Source organism: Gasterosteus aculeatus, chromosome 6 (genome assembly GCF_964276395.1).
Source record: "Gasterosteus aculeatus chromosome 6, fGasAcu3.hap1.1, whole genome shotgun sequence".
NCBI lineage: Eukaryota > Metazoa > Chordata > Actinopteri > Perciformes > Gasterosteidae > Gasterosteus > Gasterosteus aculeatus.
In genome coordinates this window covers 4,239,837-4,255,299 of record NC_135693.1, presented here as the reverse complement: position 1 = coordinate 4,255,299, position 15,463 = coordinate 4,239,837, and the positions used below count along the sequence as shown (strand labels likewise).

General features: G+C 42.7%; 1 protein-coding gene across 1 annotated transcript in view; it reads right to left on the bottom strand.

Annotated features, from left to right (window-relative positions):
- Nucleotides 1-15,463, bottom strand: part of plpp4 (phospholipid phosphatase 4) — a 30,542-nt gene that overhangs the window by 12,288 nt on the left and 2,791 nt on the right. The window contains exon 2 of the mRNA XM_040178892.2: nucleotides 2,918-3,026. Within this exon, the coding sequence (XP_040034826.1) occupies nucleotides 2,918-3,026 (109 nt within the window). The remainder of the gene's footprint in view (nucleotides 1-2,917; nucleotides 3,027-15,463) is intronic.

Below are 15,463 nucleotides of genomic sequence, written 5' to 3'. Positions count from 1 at the left end.
AAACCTTTGAAGGGCAGTGTGTAGGTAGAGTGAAAATGTCACATTACTCATACTGTAGCAACTAACCACTGGGTGCTTAAGCTGAGCTTTACTCGGTATAAAACAGCCATGCAGTACATGCTGTATCATGGCCGACATCACATTACATGCAGCCCAGTGGGGCTTGCACATTTTACAGTTCTGATGACACCATATAGTGAGGAGAATGAGTAGCTAGTATACTGTATTTAACCTAAAAAACGAGTGTACATGCATTTAAATGTTACCTAGCCCAACTGGATCAAACTGGATCACAGAGGTGTGCTCAGCAGCTAGTGACATCCTTCATGTTTGCAAAAGAAAAATGCTGTGAGGGAATCTAGGGAGTCATGCAGGGGGGTCGGCTATTTCTAAACAGTATTTTATCCCTCCAGTATTTTACTTGAAGATGATCTCTATAGCCTACAATTCTACACAGGCACTCCTTGAAGTTTATTACAATTAATAGTCAAAGATGTGAACAGTCAAAATCATGAAAGCATTGATGTGGACGTTTAAATACAAAGATGCATTCCTGCCTTTTCATTAACAAAGACGTACATTATGATGGATTAATGTTCAGGAATCAGGAAACATTTATTGTCATAATATGTCAGACATACAAGGAATTTGACTTGGCGGTTGGAGCGTAACAGCAGACAAGTAGGACAATGGACGACAAGACAATAGTGCATGAGGAATAAAATAAAATATAATTGGTTAGTAGTGTAAGGCTATCTTCAGGCTATGTTCATTATCCTTTTCACAGTTTTAAGATGCCGTTCTCCACCTACAGGTTGAGAACTATCTTTATAGGGATGCGCCTCAGACAGACGGATAGAGATAGAGAGATTTTTTTTGTTTTCAACGTTCAAGCTTGTAAACATATTTACAACCCAAAATCCAGATACAAACATGTAATTAATAAGATTGATATGTTGTCAGCTGTATGTGTATCTGTTTAACCGTGAAATCCGAGAACCTGTAATGTAATGTAGCTGGAAACATTTGCTTGAAAGGGCACGCTTCTACTCTAAGATTCCTCTCCTTGTGTTCAGCAAATAACACTGGAGGATATTCCTGCAAAAACGACAGAGTGACTCTTAAGTTAAGGCTGCATGCATAATAACAGCAAATATCTAAATGAGTCATAGCTTCATGGACTGTTTTTAATGGAGAGATAAATCCACCACACCTTCAGGGCTGCTGTCAGCACAATGACATTCAAGAAGCCGGTCTGTTGGGTCTCGCCACCTGGAGCATTTCTTCCAATGCTGGCTGCGGGGGGGCAGACTTCCCCACTCATTATTTTTAGGGTCTTGCCAAAAGCAGACGAATGGCAACTAATGGCAAAGTCAGACAGGTGTGGTTTTTTGCGGCTGTGTGGTTTCTGCTTGAGTGGTGGAGGTTGTTTTAATTAGAATCGTTTCTATTTTATGAATAAATGCCCCGTCACTGTCACTCTGTCACTTTAAACTGGCTTACAATTATTTGAGCTGATCGGTCCCCAGCGCCTCTAAGCGGAGCCTCAACATACAGTATATCTACTGCCGCTGTCGTCATTTCTGACTCATGATGACTGACAGTGCTCTCCGCCTCTGTAGCTGTTTCTGCACATGATGAGAGGACTGATGCGTGTGGTGTAACGCAGCGGTGTGTCCGTCACTGACAGTTAGCAAATAGGGGAGTCAAACAAGCCATGCTCAGGAAGGTCTTTGCCGGTTAAGTTGTATCTCACAAAAAGTGCCTACGATCTGGCAAGTTAGCGTGCCGAAATTGACATCCAGCTATGAATAATGCATCCATGTCAGCCTGAGAGAGAATTCACTGTAACTATGGACGAGCTAAAAGTCACAGCCCAATCAAAACAAGCCTGTGAAAGAAGACTCGATCCCGCTTCAATCTGGTGGAAAAAGAGTTCATCATGAAATGCAATCATCATCGGGACGGAGCAGTGACATGGAAGACACATTCAGAAGGTATCCATTAGAGCCATGTTAAAAAGCAGTTCTAGCTCACATTCTGACATCAGCGCAGCGTTCCTGCTTACACGGCAAAACCATTTTACTCCTCTTTATCATTTTTGCCCATTTACCCCTGAATCTCATTTTCCCGTCTTCGTTTCAGTACAACCAAAAATATACAAAATGAATTGGAGAGAAAAGACTCCTTTATACATGCTTGAAGGCTAACTCATGTCCATGCTTCCTGTCTTTATGCTAATCACCTCCTGGCTGTGGCTTTATACTTTTGTTCCGACATGAGAGTGATTTCACTCATTTTATGAATTTAATAGCAGCAAATAGTGATTTCCTCAATCGCAACCATTTCACTTCGTTAGATGTTCTTTGTTGAGTCAGATGAAAATAGATCCGTATTCTCAAGTCTAACAACAGCTTATTTGTTTTTGCCATTGTGGGTGTTTTCATATTTCCCCATAATCACATTTTGAAATTGTGTTGAAACCATACGAGTCTGACAACAATGTATGACTGACAATAAAAATGGAATGAGCCCAAGTTTATTGAAGCCAAAAATCGGTTTTGGATGAGATTCTTAGGTTATTTTGCTCTGTATTTTACAGCATGATCCAAAGGGAAAACGCATAACCTTTCACCGCCCACCTCTGTCCGGGAGAAGATTATATTTACATTGGATGCACCAATGACCACAGTTAGTGGACCCCTTCTTGTATCTACCAACACCATTCAGGCCTCGACTGAAGAGAGGAAGCTTTGCAGTATTGATCGTCTTAAATGAAGGATTTCTGCACCACATCGATTACTAAGCATTAAGCACAGGATGTAATTCATGTAGATTGCAATACTGACCATGTATTTATTGGCAACAATCAAGTCAATAAGAAGAGCAAATGGTTGAATAGAAATCTGGTACTTACGAACATGACCCTCTTGGGAATGTGGTCTGACTCAACCAGAGGATTCTTGTAGAGCCAAAGCTCCTCTGGTTGAATCACTCTCTCAAAGGGCTCCAGGAACTCTGTAAATCTGTAGCAAGGAACAAAAGAACACTCATCAGTTACACGTGTTTAAGGCATTTAGTAGATGCTTTTACACAGGGCAGCATATATTCAATATACACAGCCTGATTGGGCTGGAGTGTCTGCACTTTGCAGGGGACGACAGAAAAGGAGGCTGGTTCTTTCCGAAGGACAAACGTGTGTATTGTGTGTAAAATGTGTATTTAAAAAAAAAAGTAAAACAAAAACAAAACAAAAATGTCTTTGGAATAATTTGTAATAATTAAAATACGGTAATAATAAATGCATCGCTTGCGATAAAGCAGAATTTAAGAATAAGCTTAGAGATAAATCACAACTACTGTTTGTTTGTTTTCAGTCTCGGGTACGGCGGTTTGTTCCCCGACTTGAGGAGGCAATAGAGATTGATGCTCTCCGAAAGAACCACATGCCCTTCAGCGAAGCATTTATCAGGTGTATCAGGGACGTCCTGGTCCCCTCAGAGGGAAACTGTGTTTCAATCCCTCCGAAAGACGTGCGCCTACATTACACAGTAGAGGCTCTATTTGTTGGTCTGCGGAGAACCGTGTCATGATGTTTTCACAAGACAGCCGCCTAATCAGTACTTGCTAATTTTACACCTTGCTGAGCCCGTGTGCATGATTCACCTCCACCACATTGCATTAACAGTATGCACAGCACAAAGCGGGAACCGTGCTAATGACGCACAATTTGTTTCATCAACTACTCCCAGCTGATCCACCCTTCTGTTCTCTTACCCCGGCACCAGTGACAGGGAATGTTGTTGCAGTCCGCGGGGATAGAGAAGCAGGGAGATAGACACACACCTCCTCGCTTATGAGAACACAAACACACACACGCAGGAGCTCTCAGGTCATTACATACAGCAGCGGCCTATCCGTCACCCTGCAAGGCTTATCGTGCTGTCGGGCATCGAACCGACGTCTTAATGGGTTTGAGGCACAAGCTCCCCCAAGGTAACTACGCAGATAAAATATATATCTTCACAATATTTGCTTTCACATTTGTATTCTCGTAGCTTGCACAAACCTGCTGCAGAGGGGAAATCCTTTTTATTAGTATTTAAAAGACAGAAGGCCGACTTGCAGGTTCTAACCCTATTTTTTATATTTTTTTATAGTCTGCATTATTCTTCCTTTGCAGCAGCCATTCCATGCATGTACGTGCTGTAGTCACCTCTCTGGTAGTTTTAATTGTCGGTGGGTGTGATTCAAATCATGTATTAAAAATGAACAACTTTAAAATGCAACATCCACTCATGCGGTAAATGATTTCTGTCTGCTCCTCCAGGTAAAATTGTATTTAAAAACAGCATGAAACATCACTTTGGGCATTTGATGAGATATTGATGAGACAAGATGATGCAGCTATGAACGCCAGACATTTCACAACTGTCAGATATTTTCACCATCTCCATGTTTGCTGAGGTTAATCACTTTCATAGGGTCAAAATCAAAAAAGCCTATTGCACATGTAATAATATTCCTCCTACTTCTGGAAGATTGTATCCAATCTCCTGCAACAAATCAATACCTCCCTCAAAGGATTTTGCCTCATTGCCTATTTTCCAGTCGTAGACTTTATTAAAAGAAAGACCCCAATGTTGTTTTGGTGCAGTTTGAGGCTTTCAAGCTGAGACATTGTAGTTGGAATTAATCAAGGCTTTCATCCTTGATTCTGCAGATAGGAAGGCCTGCTCTTTGTGGAAACAAATTTTACTTTGATTGTAATTCACGGTCTGAGATGAAAACAGAAGGGAGGTGGGGGGGGGGGGGGTGCAGCCTCTACAGGCCGGTGACGGAGGATGCATTTGTCCGAGCGGGAGAAGGAAGGACATTATAGATTACTGCCACATTAGTCCAGCTAATGTCAGGGCTCGCAGAGGTAATGACATAAAGAGCGTGAACCCCAGGATGTAATCCCACTGATTCAAAGGGAGAGACGAAAAGTCGCAAAGTGATGGTGGCTGCATTAAGGCAGGAACAGACTCAGCCGACATTTCCTGTAACATGCGCACCTCGTTCCTTCGGATTGTTTCCGAGCCTAACAACACTTTCTGCAGATGAGGGCAGGAGCTACAGAGAAGAGAGAAAGATGAGGAATTAAAGCCTTCTACACCCACCCTGTCTCTCCTAAATGCACAGCATAGAAAAGGCAAAAATCACTAGTGCTGTGAGACCCGAGCTCCTCTCGCACTCCAGCCAGAATAGATGGGGCACAAAAAGCCCCGAACTCAGCACCGCCTGCCGGCTGCCTGGGAGAGCCTCCTTCTGTTTATCTCTGTGTAGACACAATATTTAATGCCATCTATAGGGGCCCACAACGGACATCCTCTGTAGGTGAGTATGCAAAAAATGTTAAGATAACTGCTGGTGCAATACAATACGTTCACAACTGTTCCCATGGGTGCACTTTAGTCTAAGCTTTAAATCTTTACTTATAATCCAGTTTCTAACTCTGGAATATTTCCGCTTTTTGCCCCATCCCCGTTCCTCTTCTTCGGAGCTCTGCAATTGGGCCAATTCATCATCACCAATTTCAGTCCATCTCTGCAAAATGCATAATCTAAAGCTGTTGAGTCCAGCACAGCCAAGGAAATGCAACTGAATCGCTGAAACACTCTGAACACACAGAAGCATGGAGAGCGGTGCGAGGTGGCTAGTTTGAGAGCTCTTTATTTGCATTGCACTCTGGGCAGAATCTGTGGCTGTCTTTGGGAATATATTTCCTCTGCTCTGCCAGTATGACAAAAGAATAAGAAAAAAAGAGTCCAGAAATGCCCCCTTAATTTGTTAGATATGCTGTGAAGCCATGATGCATACAACAGAGTGGAATAGCTTAGCTGGGTTTACTTCAGGCAAGCTCGCATTCTCAACAGAAGCTGAGCATTCATTAACATTGATCACATTATATCTGCTAGCAGAGTGAGACAACCACAGAGAGACCTTCATCAAACAGTCACGCAGCATTTATCTGCAGGTGCAGAGGCTCCAAGCACATAGCGTGTGCCCTTCACATCTTGAGATAAATTTAAAATACCTGGGAGCTTGGCCATGTCCAACCAGCCCTGCACAGGGCAACAGGTCAAGTAGTCCTCCTAAATGTCTCTCCTAAATGTTGAAGTTAAGCTGTTATCCTCGTCTTGTTGCACTTCCCACCGGCGGACACGCGGCTATGACCGCCCCTGGGCCTGATGCAACGCAGAGACACATTCCCCGCGGCCGGCGTTGTGCGCATTCACATTTGATTGCATTTGTTCTCTCGTGCGGCGCACATTTGGCAAACTAGGAGCGAGCTGCGGTGTTCGGCTCAGAGACTGAGGGAGAAGAACTGGAGCCGACCATCTGTCAGATTGTAGGAAGGAATTCCAAATTACTCTCTCCCCCCCTTCCAGATTAGAGGTGGCTAGTCATCACTACCATGTCAACCCCCGTTTTATTACTCCAATCATTAAATCATCGAGCATAGAGCTATTGAAAAATTGACTTATGAGATTTACAGGCTACTGGGATGCAAGACTATGTAGAGCCCAGAGGGAAATTCTCTTCCTTCTCTGCTCTGAATCTTCATGGTTTATTTGCCAGTGGTAGATTCCCATCCCACCTCAAACACACCATTTAATCCAGCTGGAGAATTGGGCTGGTCAATAAAGCTTAACGGTCAGTGGTGGGTGTAGAGAGCTCGGGCCTCAATATATAAGAAAATGACAACTGTGCATTGGTAGAAATGTGGAGAGGAGAGATTTAACAACAGGTGATGAAGAGAAAATGGTGGAGAAGACTGATGGATGGATTAGTGGTCGGTGGTGTGTGGACCAATCAGCAACACTGATGTTAGTTGTTGGCATGAAGAACCAGAGAGTTACCTCATATCGAGTGGTACTGATATTCTTAAGTAACTCCCAGAATACACTTTCTGGAATGTACTTTGTTCTGTGTTCTGGTAAACATTTGGTGAAGTGAATCAGACGCCTAAAAGTACATCAGTCCTAAGTCCATTAGGTCTGTATACAAAAATAGGTACATTTTGACGGAGCACATCCGCTCAGGTCAGCTATTACGAAGTTCTGGGTCTGAAAAATGTGCTGTTCACAATGTTTCAACCGCAATAAGAGCATTTCACAATGAATGCTTTCCCACAAATCTGCAACTTACACAGTGACCACAGCTGCAAGGAAAAAGTCGCACCTCAGAGGTGTCTGCATAAGTCTCCCTTTCTTACTTTTCACATAAAAAAGAAAATCCTGATCCTGCAAAATCCAATTTAAGTCCTCTAGCACGGCCGGATTAAAATAAAGACACCTGGGTATCTGTGATTTCATAAAAAGCTTCTGCAATTCTGCGATCAGCGGGCGCTGAAAGTGGAGAAAGAAGGGAGCCAACTGACTCGAGGATACAATTTTGATTCCATTATGTCTTTATTTCATTAATATTGGTCCCACAGGACTGCAGCCTTGCAACCTAACTGCTTATGTGTGCCGTTGATTGAAGAGGGACCTGGGGATAAGTGTGCTCAGGAGGTTTCAATCAGGCTAGTAACAATCTACCTGCGGGATTCCCATTGTATTACATTCATGACATTTGGACGGCGCCTTCTCCTGATGGACGAGGACCGCCCTGTGGGGGAATATGTGAAAAGAGAAGTTATCGAGCCTGCAGGTCAGGTTGAGTGCCTGCTTGTGACGAGGGGTTTAAAGGTTGGTGACTGGAAACAGAACTGAGTCAAAAGGACTTTGGGCTGAGGAAGCATCAGTGACCGAAAAAGGAGACCGATGGCTTAATTAGATGGTCAGCCAACAAATGAACACCTACACTCTTTATATTAATATCCTCATCTGAGTTCCCCCTGCAGCAAACCGCACAGCTAATATAATCATATTGCACCCACGTAATTACTGGGAGGTCTTCAAGAAGACGTTAAGTATTTTCCCAGAGGCGTCTCGTACTGTACTCAGCTCTGAATTGTGCGAGAGAAATAAATGTCACATCGCCTCTCTCTGTCTGTTTGTGTTGGTGGTTACAGTCACGGCCTTTGCAGAACGTGCGCAGAATGCACAGCGCCGTGCCTGTCAGAGACAGGGGAGAGGGATAGATGCTGAGTGACACTCCGCCAGCGCCGGCCTCCCTGGAGAGGTCCTTTCTCAAGTCGGCCAGACGGGCGAGAAAAAAAATGGAGGGAACCCCCTCCTTCACTTGTCACGCTGCACTCTGGATCATTTCAGTTTGAATTTCCCATTCACACCGAATAATTGAAGAATGTGTTTTTAAAGAAGCCAGTACATGAGGAGAATGATATTTCGTGCTGCCAGACACATTGAGAAAGGTCAGAGAACCATGATTGACAAAGGCATTAGAGGATGCAGTGGTCGGATCCTAGCAGGCCGGAGGGACACGCAGGGACCGGGGGAACCGAGCCAGGCTGCTAAGCGCCGATGATTGCCATCAGGCTTCGCAAATGCTCCGCATGTTCATCACGCTCACTACCGGCCCGCTGCCGTCGGCTAATCCCATCCGGTGAGCTCTCTCGTTTGTACAGTATAGGGAACGAGAAGCCCTAGGATGCTCATTTAGAGCACTTTGGTGCACAGGAATTGTAATTGTGTGTTGTATTTCGATGCCATTCATTGTGTTGGTCTTGTATTCTCGTAAAAGCGAGTAGTGACTTCTTGACAAGATTTTTCGACTACTGCTTTCACTATAAATACAGAAAAGGTTAGGAAGTGGCAATTCCACAACATGTGGACATTTAAAAGGTCTTAAAAAGTTGTTGGCAAAATGTCATTCTTCTGCAGCGAACATTTTGTGAAAACATTGTCATCTCATTTTATCCAATGATTTGAAAATTCCTTCTCTCAATAGGAGCCTGTTCTTAGCAAGTGGCAATAATCCTCTGTTATTATTACTGATGTTTTGCATCTACACTCTGCGGTCAAACTCCACCGTCGTCCAAACAAGATGCATTAACGATTAACAGTGAGGATTAGTTGGATGGTGGATTATTTCATTAATAACCGGGATATAATCAAACAATGCGCACCTGCTGTATTTGAGCTTGTTCCAGCTCTACCTACTCTGTAATTATTTTGCAACCTTTAGATAAACCATACTCACTGAAGGGTGAAAACACAAGTGAACTATGTATTCAACAGATAACGTTGAATTGTTTCAATCTAAAGGACAGATCTTCTTTTGGCTTTATTTGCATTGCTTTGTAATTGATGATAATAAAAACATTCGATAAACCGACGTTCTCCGCAGCAGCTGATGGATTTTACAGGATGAACGGCTCACAACTGTGAACACCTCATGTGTTAAGTTCCTAGCTCACATCGAGCACCTAAAGGTGCACGGACCACACTGTGACAGTAAAAAGCCTAAAAAGATCTAAATAGGTACAATAGAGTTACTGTAACAGTACAATACTCTAAATATATCAGCGGAAATTATGAATATTTTCATTAATTTTCCATGCAAAATACTTACCGGTGTTAAATGTACAAGATTTACGGAAATATACCGTAATAGTTTTTTTTACCATAAACACTCACTCAACACACAGATTTCAGCAGTAAGCAGTGTACTAGTGCTGTTCAGCATGTGGATTTGAGACATAAGCTGCCTGTGTTTAGAGAATCAGAGAAAAGAGGAAGGAATGGAGGTGTTACTTGAAACAATCACACTGGCTGTCCAGATGTTGGACACAACGCTGACATTTAAGCGCATCGATCATCCTCGCAAAATGTCACAAGTGGAAAGCAAGGGGAGAGAGATTACAGCCTCGTGGTCTACAAATCAAGAGTGAACATGCACAGCTTCCCAGAGCATCTGCAGTGTGTTGGAGCTGGTCATTAGCAGCAGCAGCACTAATAGATGCACACACACACACACACACACACACGCGCAGATAACCGTGTGGGCATTATGTCAAACCGCACACAACCACAACAAAATGACAGCAAAAACACAATTGTGACTTTTCCTTAGAAACATAAAAACATAGTGATTTTGTATGTGTATGAAGCTGAAATGATTAATAATACTGTTTGACCTGGAACGTGTGTATATTGAATGTTTTCTTCCTGTGACAGCTCTTCCCTCGGGCTGTTTAAGTTTCTTTGCCCAAGGCTGGAATTATTTTTATCCTTTTTTTGTTGTTTGTGTGTTTTTTTGTGCCAAGCACTCTTTTGGGATTAGTTTGGCTATTATTTGGGATTTCTTTTCAGAAAATCCCTGTGTGATCTTCATTGGGTTTTTCTGATTTTCTTATCTTGAGGACAGAGCTAGTGTTTTAGAAGCTGTGATCTGTGCACAATTCAAACCGCTCATATAGAAATACACAACTGCAGATGCAAGTTTAGGATGTAAGGATGAATCACTTGCATGCTGCAAGACGTTAGAGGGGCAGATGAGGTACTTTAAAGCTCCTGATTGCCCCATTCAGTTGAATCTGAATCACAAAGACAGGATACGCACATCGTAGGATTCAGGGCGACTTCGACTTTCCTAGGACACAATCATCAATACACATTTAAATCACACATAAATCGGCTTGGAAGTCAGAGAGAAAAACCTCTTGTAACCCCAGAACTTGCTTGCCATTGACCATGTTTTCACATTTTGTCTAGCGAATCAGTGTCTGTACGTCCAAGGCCACATTGCAGAAAGGAACAGCTGATGAATAATTCAGCATATTTTCAATAGTGAGCTGGAAACCTTTTGGTACATGTACAGTGTTGCTTCTACGATCAGGTCATACGGTCATACCTACAGGCCCTGTATACCCCCCAAAAGTTATTGGATATTGATAGTTTGATATTGATCGTAGTTATTGAGATATTCTGTCTGACTGGACATTACATCACATGTCATTTAGCTGACGCTTTTATCAAAGCGACTTACAATAAGTGCATTTCAACCATAAGACACAAAAGAACAAGAAACAAGAAAGTGCAATTTTATCAAATAAGCCGATCTACGACTTGCTAAAGATACAGTGAGCCATTATAGTACAATTTAAGTGCTACAATTGTTTTTAGTCGAGGTAGAGTCTCAAGAGGTGAATCTTTAGTTTGCGGCGGAAGATGTGAAGGCTCTCTGCGGTCCTGATGTCATTAGAGAGCTCGTTCCACAGTTTTGGAGCGAGGACAGTTTTGCAGATGCAGGGCGGAGAGTGCGGGTCAGGATGTAGGGTCTGACCATGTCCTGGATGTAAGCTGGAACCGATCCATTCACAGCACGGTACGTGAGCACCAATGTTTAGAACTGGATGCGGGCTGCCACCGGTAGCCAGTGAAGAGAGCGGAGGAGTGGAGTAGTGCGGGAGAATGGACCTTTCCTCTGGTTGACGGTCTGTCAATGGTCAATAATGCTGAGTTTGCTATAAGCGTTAACATCTGACGCTGGTATAGATTTAATGAACCCCAAAACAACAGCTGGTGACCTTAAAGTCCTAAAAGTTGCCAGAGGTGCATCTCTACCACGTTCCTCTAAGAGATTGTAACATCAAGTGTTTGCTGAATGTCGCTTTCACTCTGCTGGGGCAAAAAATTGTCTAAACTATGGAAACCATGAAAAGAATGGGGTCTGACAGCAGAACCCAGGGGCCAGAGAGGTAGGAGGTGTGTGTGTGTGTGTGTGTGTGTGTGTGTGTGTGTGTGTGTGTGTGTGTGTGTGTGTGTGTGTGTGTGTGTGTGTTGGATAAAGGCCCTTTCATCTCCTCAGCCACTTGCTTTTCACAGATAAGGGTATGAAACTGGAAATGACAGTAACGTGGCAGATCGAAGGCAATACCAAAGGGCATCGGAAAGGAGGAAGTGGCCGATAAGGGAAGGAAAGACAGGAAGTGGATGAGAATAGAAATATCAGGACTGGGAGAAGTGTTAACCAGTGCAGGAACTGTCACTTTCCCACTCTGTCCACACCCCCGCGGTCTATCGCATTCCTACTCAGCTCAGCCTCCACCCGCTCAGCACCAGCTGTGGCTCGAATGTTTCCTCATAATGGGGACATTTTGGCAGAATATTTCAAGACAAGCGGACTGGCTACAGTACATATAGTATTGTACAGTGGGTCCATATAATATGATTGCTGTCATTCTCATCTCCTGGGCTTGGAGTTGTTAAAGTCTTCACATTATTCTTAGCAGAATACGACGCTGCAGTAATAAATCCTTCCCGATGATCAGCACTGGGCAATTTAATCATACGATGGTACCAGTTCAATTCCGGCATATTATTTTCCAGCTGAAAATGCCAATTAAGAATTGCCCACCAGCATAAGCACAACCCTCCCTGTGACTGCGGTGTTAATGACTGGAATCTTGATGGAGGTCCCCTGTAAACGCAACCGCGTCCAATTAATTTTCTCAATTTCAATCAGTAATGAGACGTATGTGGAAAGGGAATGCAGATAGATTTGGGTGAGGTCCAAGAAACATAAGAAAGTATTAATTCCACTTGTCACTAATGACTACACCACAGAATTGAGGGAATTGGTTGTGATTTCCTCCACCACAACACAGCAAGCGCGGCCCTGACGGAGCAGAAGAGAATCCCTCCAATCTTCTTCAAGTGTGATGGACTCACGGCTAAATCATGCAAATTGGATGAAATGTGTTTTACTTCACCTTACAGCCTATCGTCTAATTTCAGTCTCCAGTGGAGACAGTATCTGTCTTACTATACAATATAGTTTCACCATCTAATGGATAAATTGACCTAAAGGGCAACAGCATTAAACACAATATACCATATCTATATTAAGAAGGAATGAAAAGAACACACGGAGGGTAACTGAGTGATGGGATGCCCACGGAGGGATAAAGAGATGGGGTTGGATAGATGACAGCAGGGACTAGGAGATGTAATGAGCTGATCAAAGGATTGCGGGGAATGAAATGCCCGAGTAGCTTAGAGCGGGGACAGAGTGGGCTGTTAGGGAATCCCTGGTCTTGCTGTGATAGTCGGCTGCCTCTGCTCTCATTGGAATGGTGATTATTTCTGCCACAGCACCTGCAGTTTGTGGTTGCGCCTCCGATAAACACAAACAGCTCCATCCATCCTTACATACGTGTTCTTCTGATTCTGCCAGGGCCATTTCACTTTCCGCATTCCCCATCTATTCTCCAGCAAATCTCAGATTCTTAATTCATCATGGTCAAGAAACAAAACCCCTACCACTATTTTGTATTTCCACTCATGCTTTTTACCAGTAAAATCCTCTTTTTCTTTTTTTTGAGGTCATTATTACTCCTCTGCTGAATAAAAGTCAGCGGCAGAAAAGCATTTCCGTGTCGCTTCAGGCACAGCAAAGCCTGCAAACTTAACTTTTACTACATCTCAGAGATAATGAGGGGTCACTGATTGGCCTGTGAAGGGTTTTTCTGCGAAAATTAAAAAACGCAGCGAGAGACTTTACGCTTTAACTTTCAAACAAACGATTGGCATTCTTATTTATGACCACAACGGAACAGCAGAATCAAAGCAACATAAGTGTACGCCAGGGTCCTCTTTCTCACCACCAGATGCTTTTACTAACATCCTAAAAATCACTGGACTTGGACCGTATAAGAAAACTTCAGTCTCAGTACATCACAAAAAACTATATTTATATATTATATATAAGTTGGAATCTGTATGTTTTTCATGAAATAAAATGTTTCCAGCCATAGTTATTCAATTCAATTCCTTTTGTTTTGCATTTACAATCAAGTAAAGTCACAGTCATTGTGTTTATAATATTATGTACTTACTCCTTAATATACTGCAGTTTTTATTGATTTTATTGACAAAAATCAGATTGCCCAACTAACCAGCACTAACTGCTCATCCGTTGTTTTTCTCACTAGCTGCTCAGTGATTATTTGTTCTGCTATTTATTAAAACTGACTGTTACGACAACCACAAGTATCACCAAATCAACCATTACAATCGCAAGGAAAGTTTTTCATCATTAATCCAGAAAAACGGAAATAACTGCAACATTGTCCTGTTCGATATTGTTCATATCAATAGCATAGGCCCTCATGACACAGTAACCAATCCTCGATAAACTTTCTTCTGAAAACCAGGACGCCCGCATCCATAACATGCAAGCTAAACAATGTGCGTATTGAAAAACAGTCTGAGGCAGGGGCGGACTTGCCCTAGGGGATACTGGGGTAATCCCAGGTGGGCCGAGGGGTTTGGGCTGGTCCAATACCGGCCCATCTCCATCACCAACATTTCCAGCCGTATATTCTGTGCTTCACAGAACACTCATTTCCATCTTCTTTATTACTTTAATCTCTTTGAACTCTGGTATCGTGAGTATCGGGTATCCTGATATTATTGGCAGTTTTTCACTTGTTTACCTGTTTGTGATTGAGTTTGACGCCACTGACCAGCACGGCACCAAAATGTGAATCCTTTAAAGGTGGAACTGCAAAGCTCAGGGAGGAACGGAAGAGATGTCTCGAGGAAGGTGCATCAAAGTATACATTTGGAAAACCACTGGTGACACAACTTATTGTTTGGTTATGTACGTTCAACACCCCTTCACAGACACACACAATAAATTCTACCCTCTGACTCCAGTTTCTTTATTGTGTGCATCTGATACTAGCTCAGAGTCAAGCATACTCATCTTGCAAACATGCTATTGGTATACCTAGTGTTACAATAGCCATTATCATTTTATTCAATGTGTCTATCCAGGCAAATTGGTGGATCCAAATGTTATAAAACAAAACCATATGATGCCATTTCTTTATAATTGGCCAAATTATTGTTAATTGTACAGGTATTTTCCCAAATAGTCCACTGACTGGTCGAGATGTGCGATGGATTAAGTGGGAAACTCGCCGTGTAACACAACAAGATCATTATCCTTAACATCCCATGTCATGTCTTGGACATTTAACTTGTCTCATGTGTAAAAGCTCTGGCCAATAACTCCATCTCCATGAATTTGGATGAGTTTTAGATTAGAAGGGATTTTAATCTATCAATATTTAAAACAATCCAGGATAACAATAAATTGCATCCTGCAAACTCCTTGTATTGCATCTTATCTGTTTGTTTCCTTTTGTCCCTGTGTCCTTTAACTATGTCTTCTGGTCTCCCCTGAGACACTATACTAATACGTACTTATTCAAGTTTCCATCTAAGTGCTGAGACACAAACCCTTGTGTTGATTGATTTGGTACATGAGCTCAGGCACACGACCACTCAGGGGAGAAATTACTTCTTGGGTATTTTGTCCAAGCTCTAGCTTGTTTTGCTCCGGTTTACAAGTAAAGTGAAATTTCCCGCAAACCCATTATCCTCCCTTTGTGTGTTAGAAGAAAGAGGGCTATTTTAAAGGCATGCAGTTTTCAGCCTTTCATTGTTTTGTTTTTTTGACTTGCTATGGGGAGATGTGTGACTCTCGGAGTGTCCACCCAGTC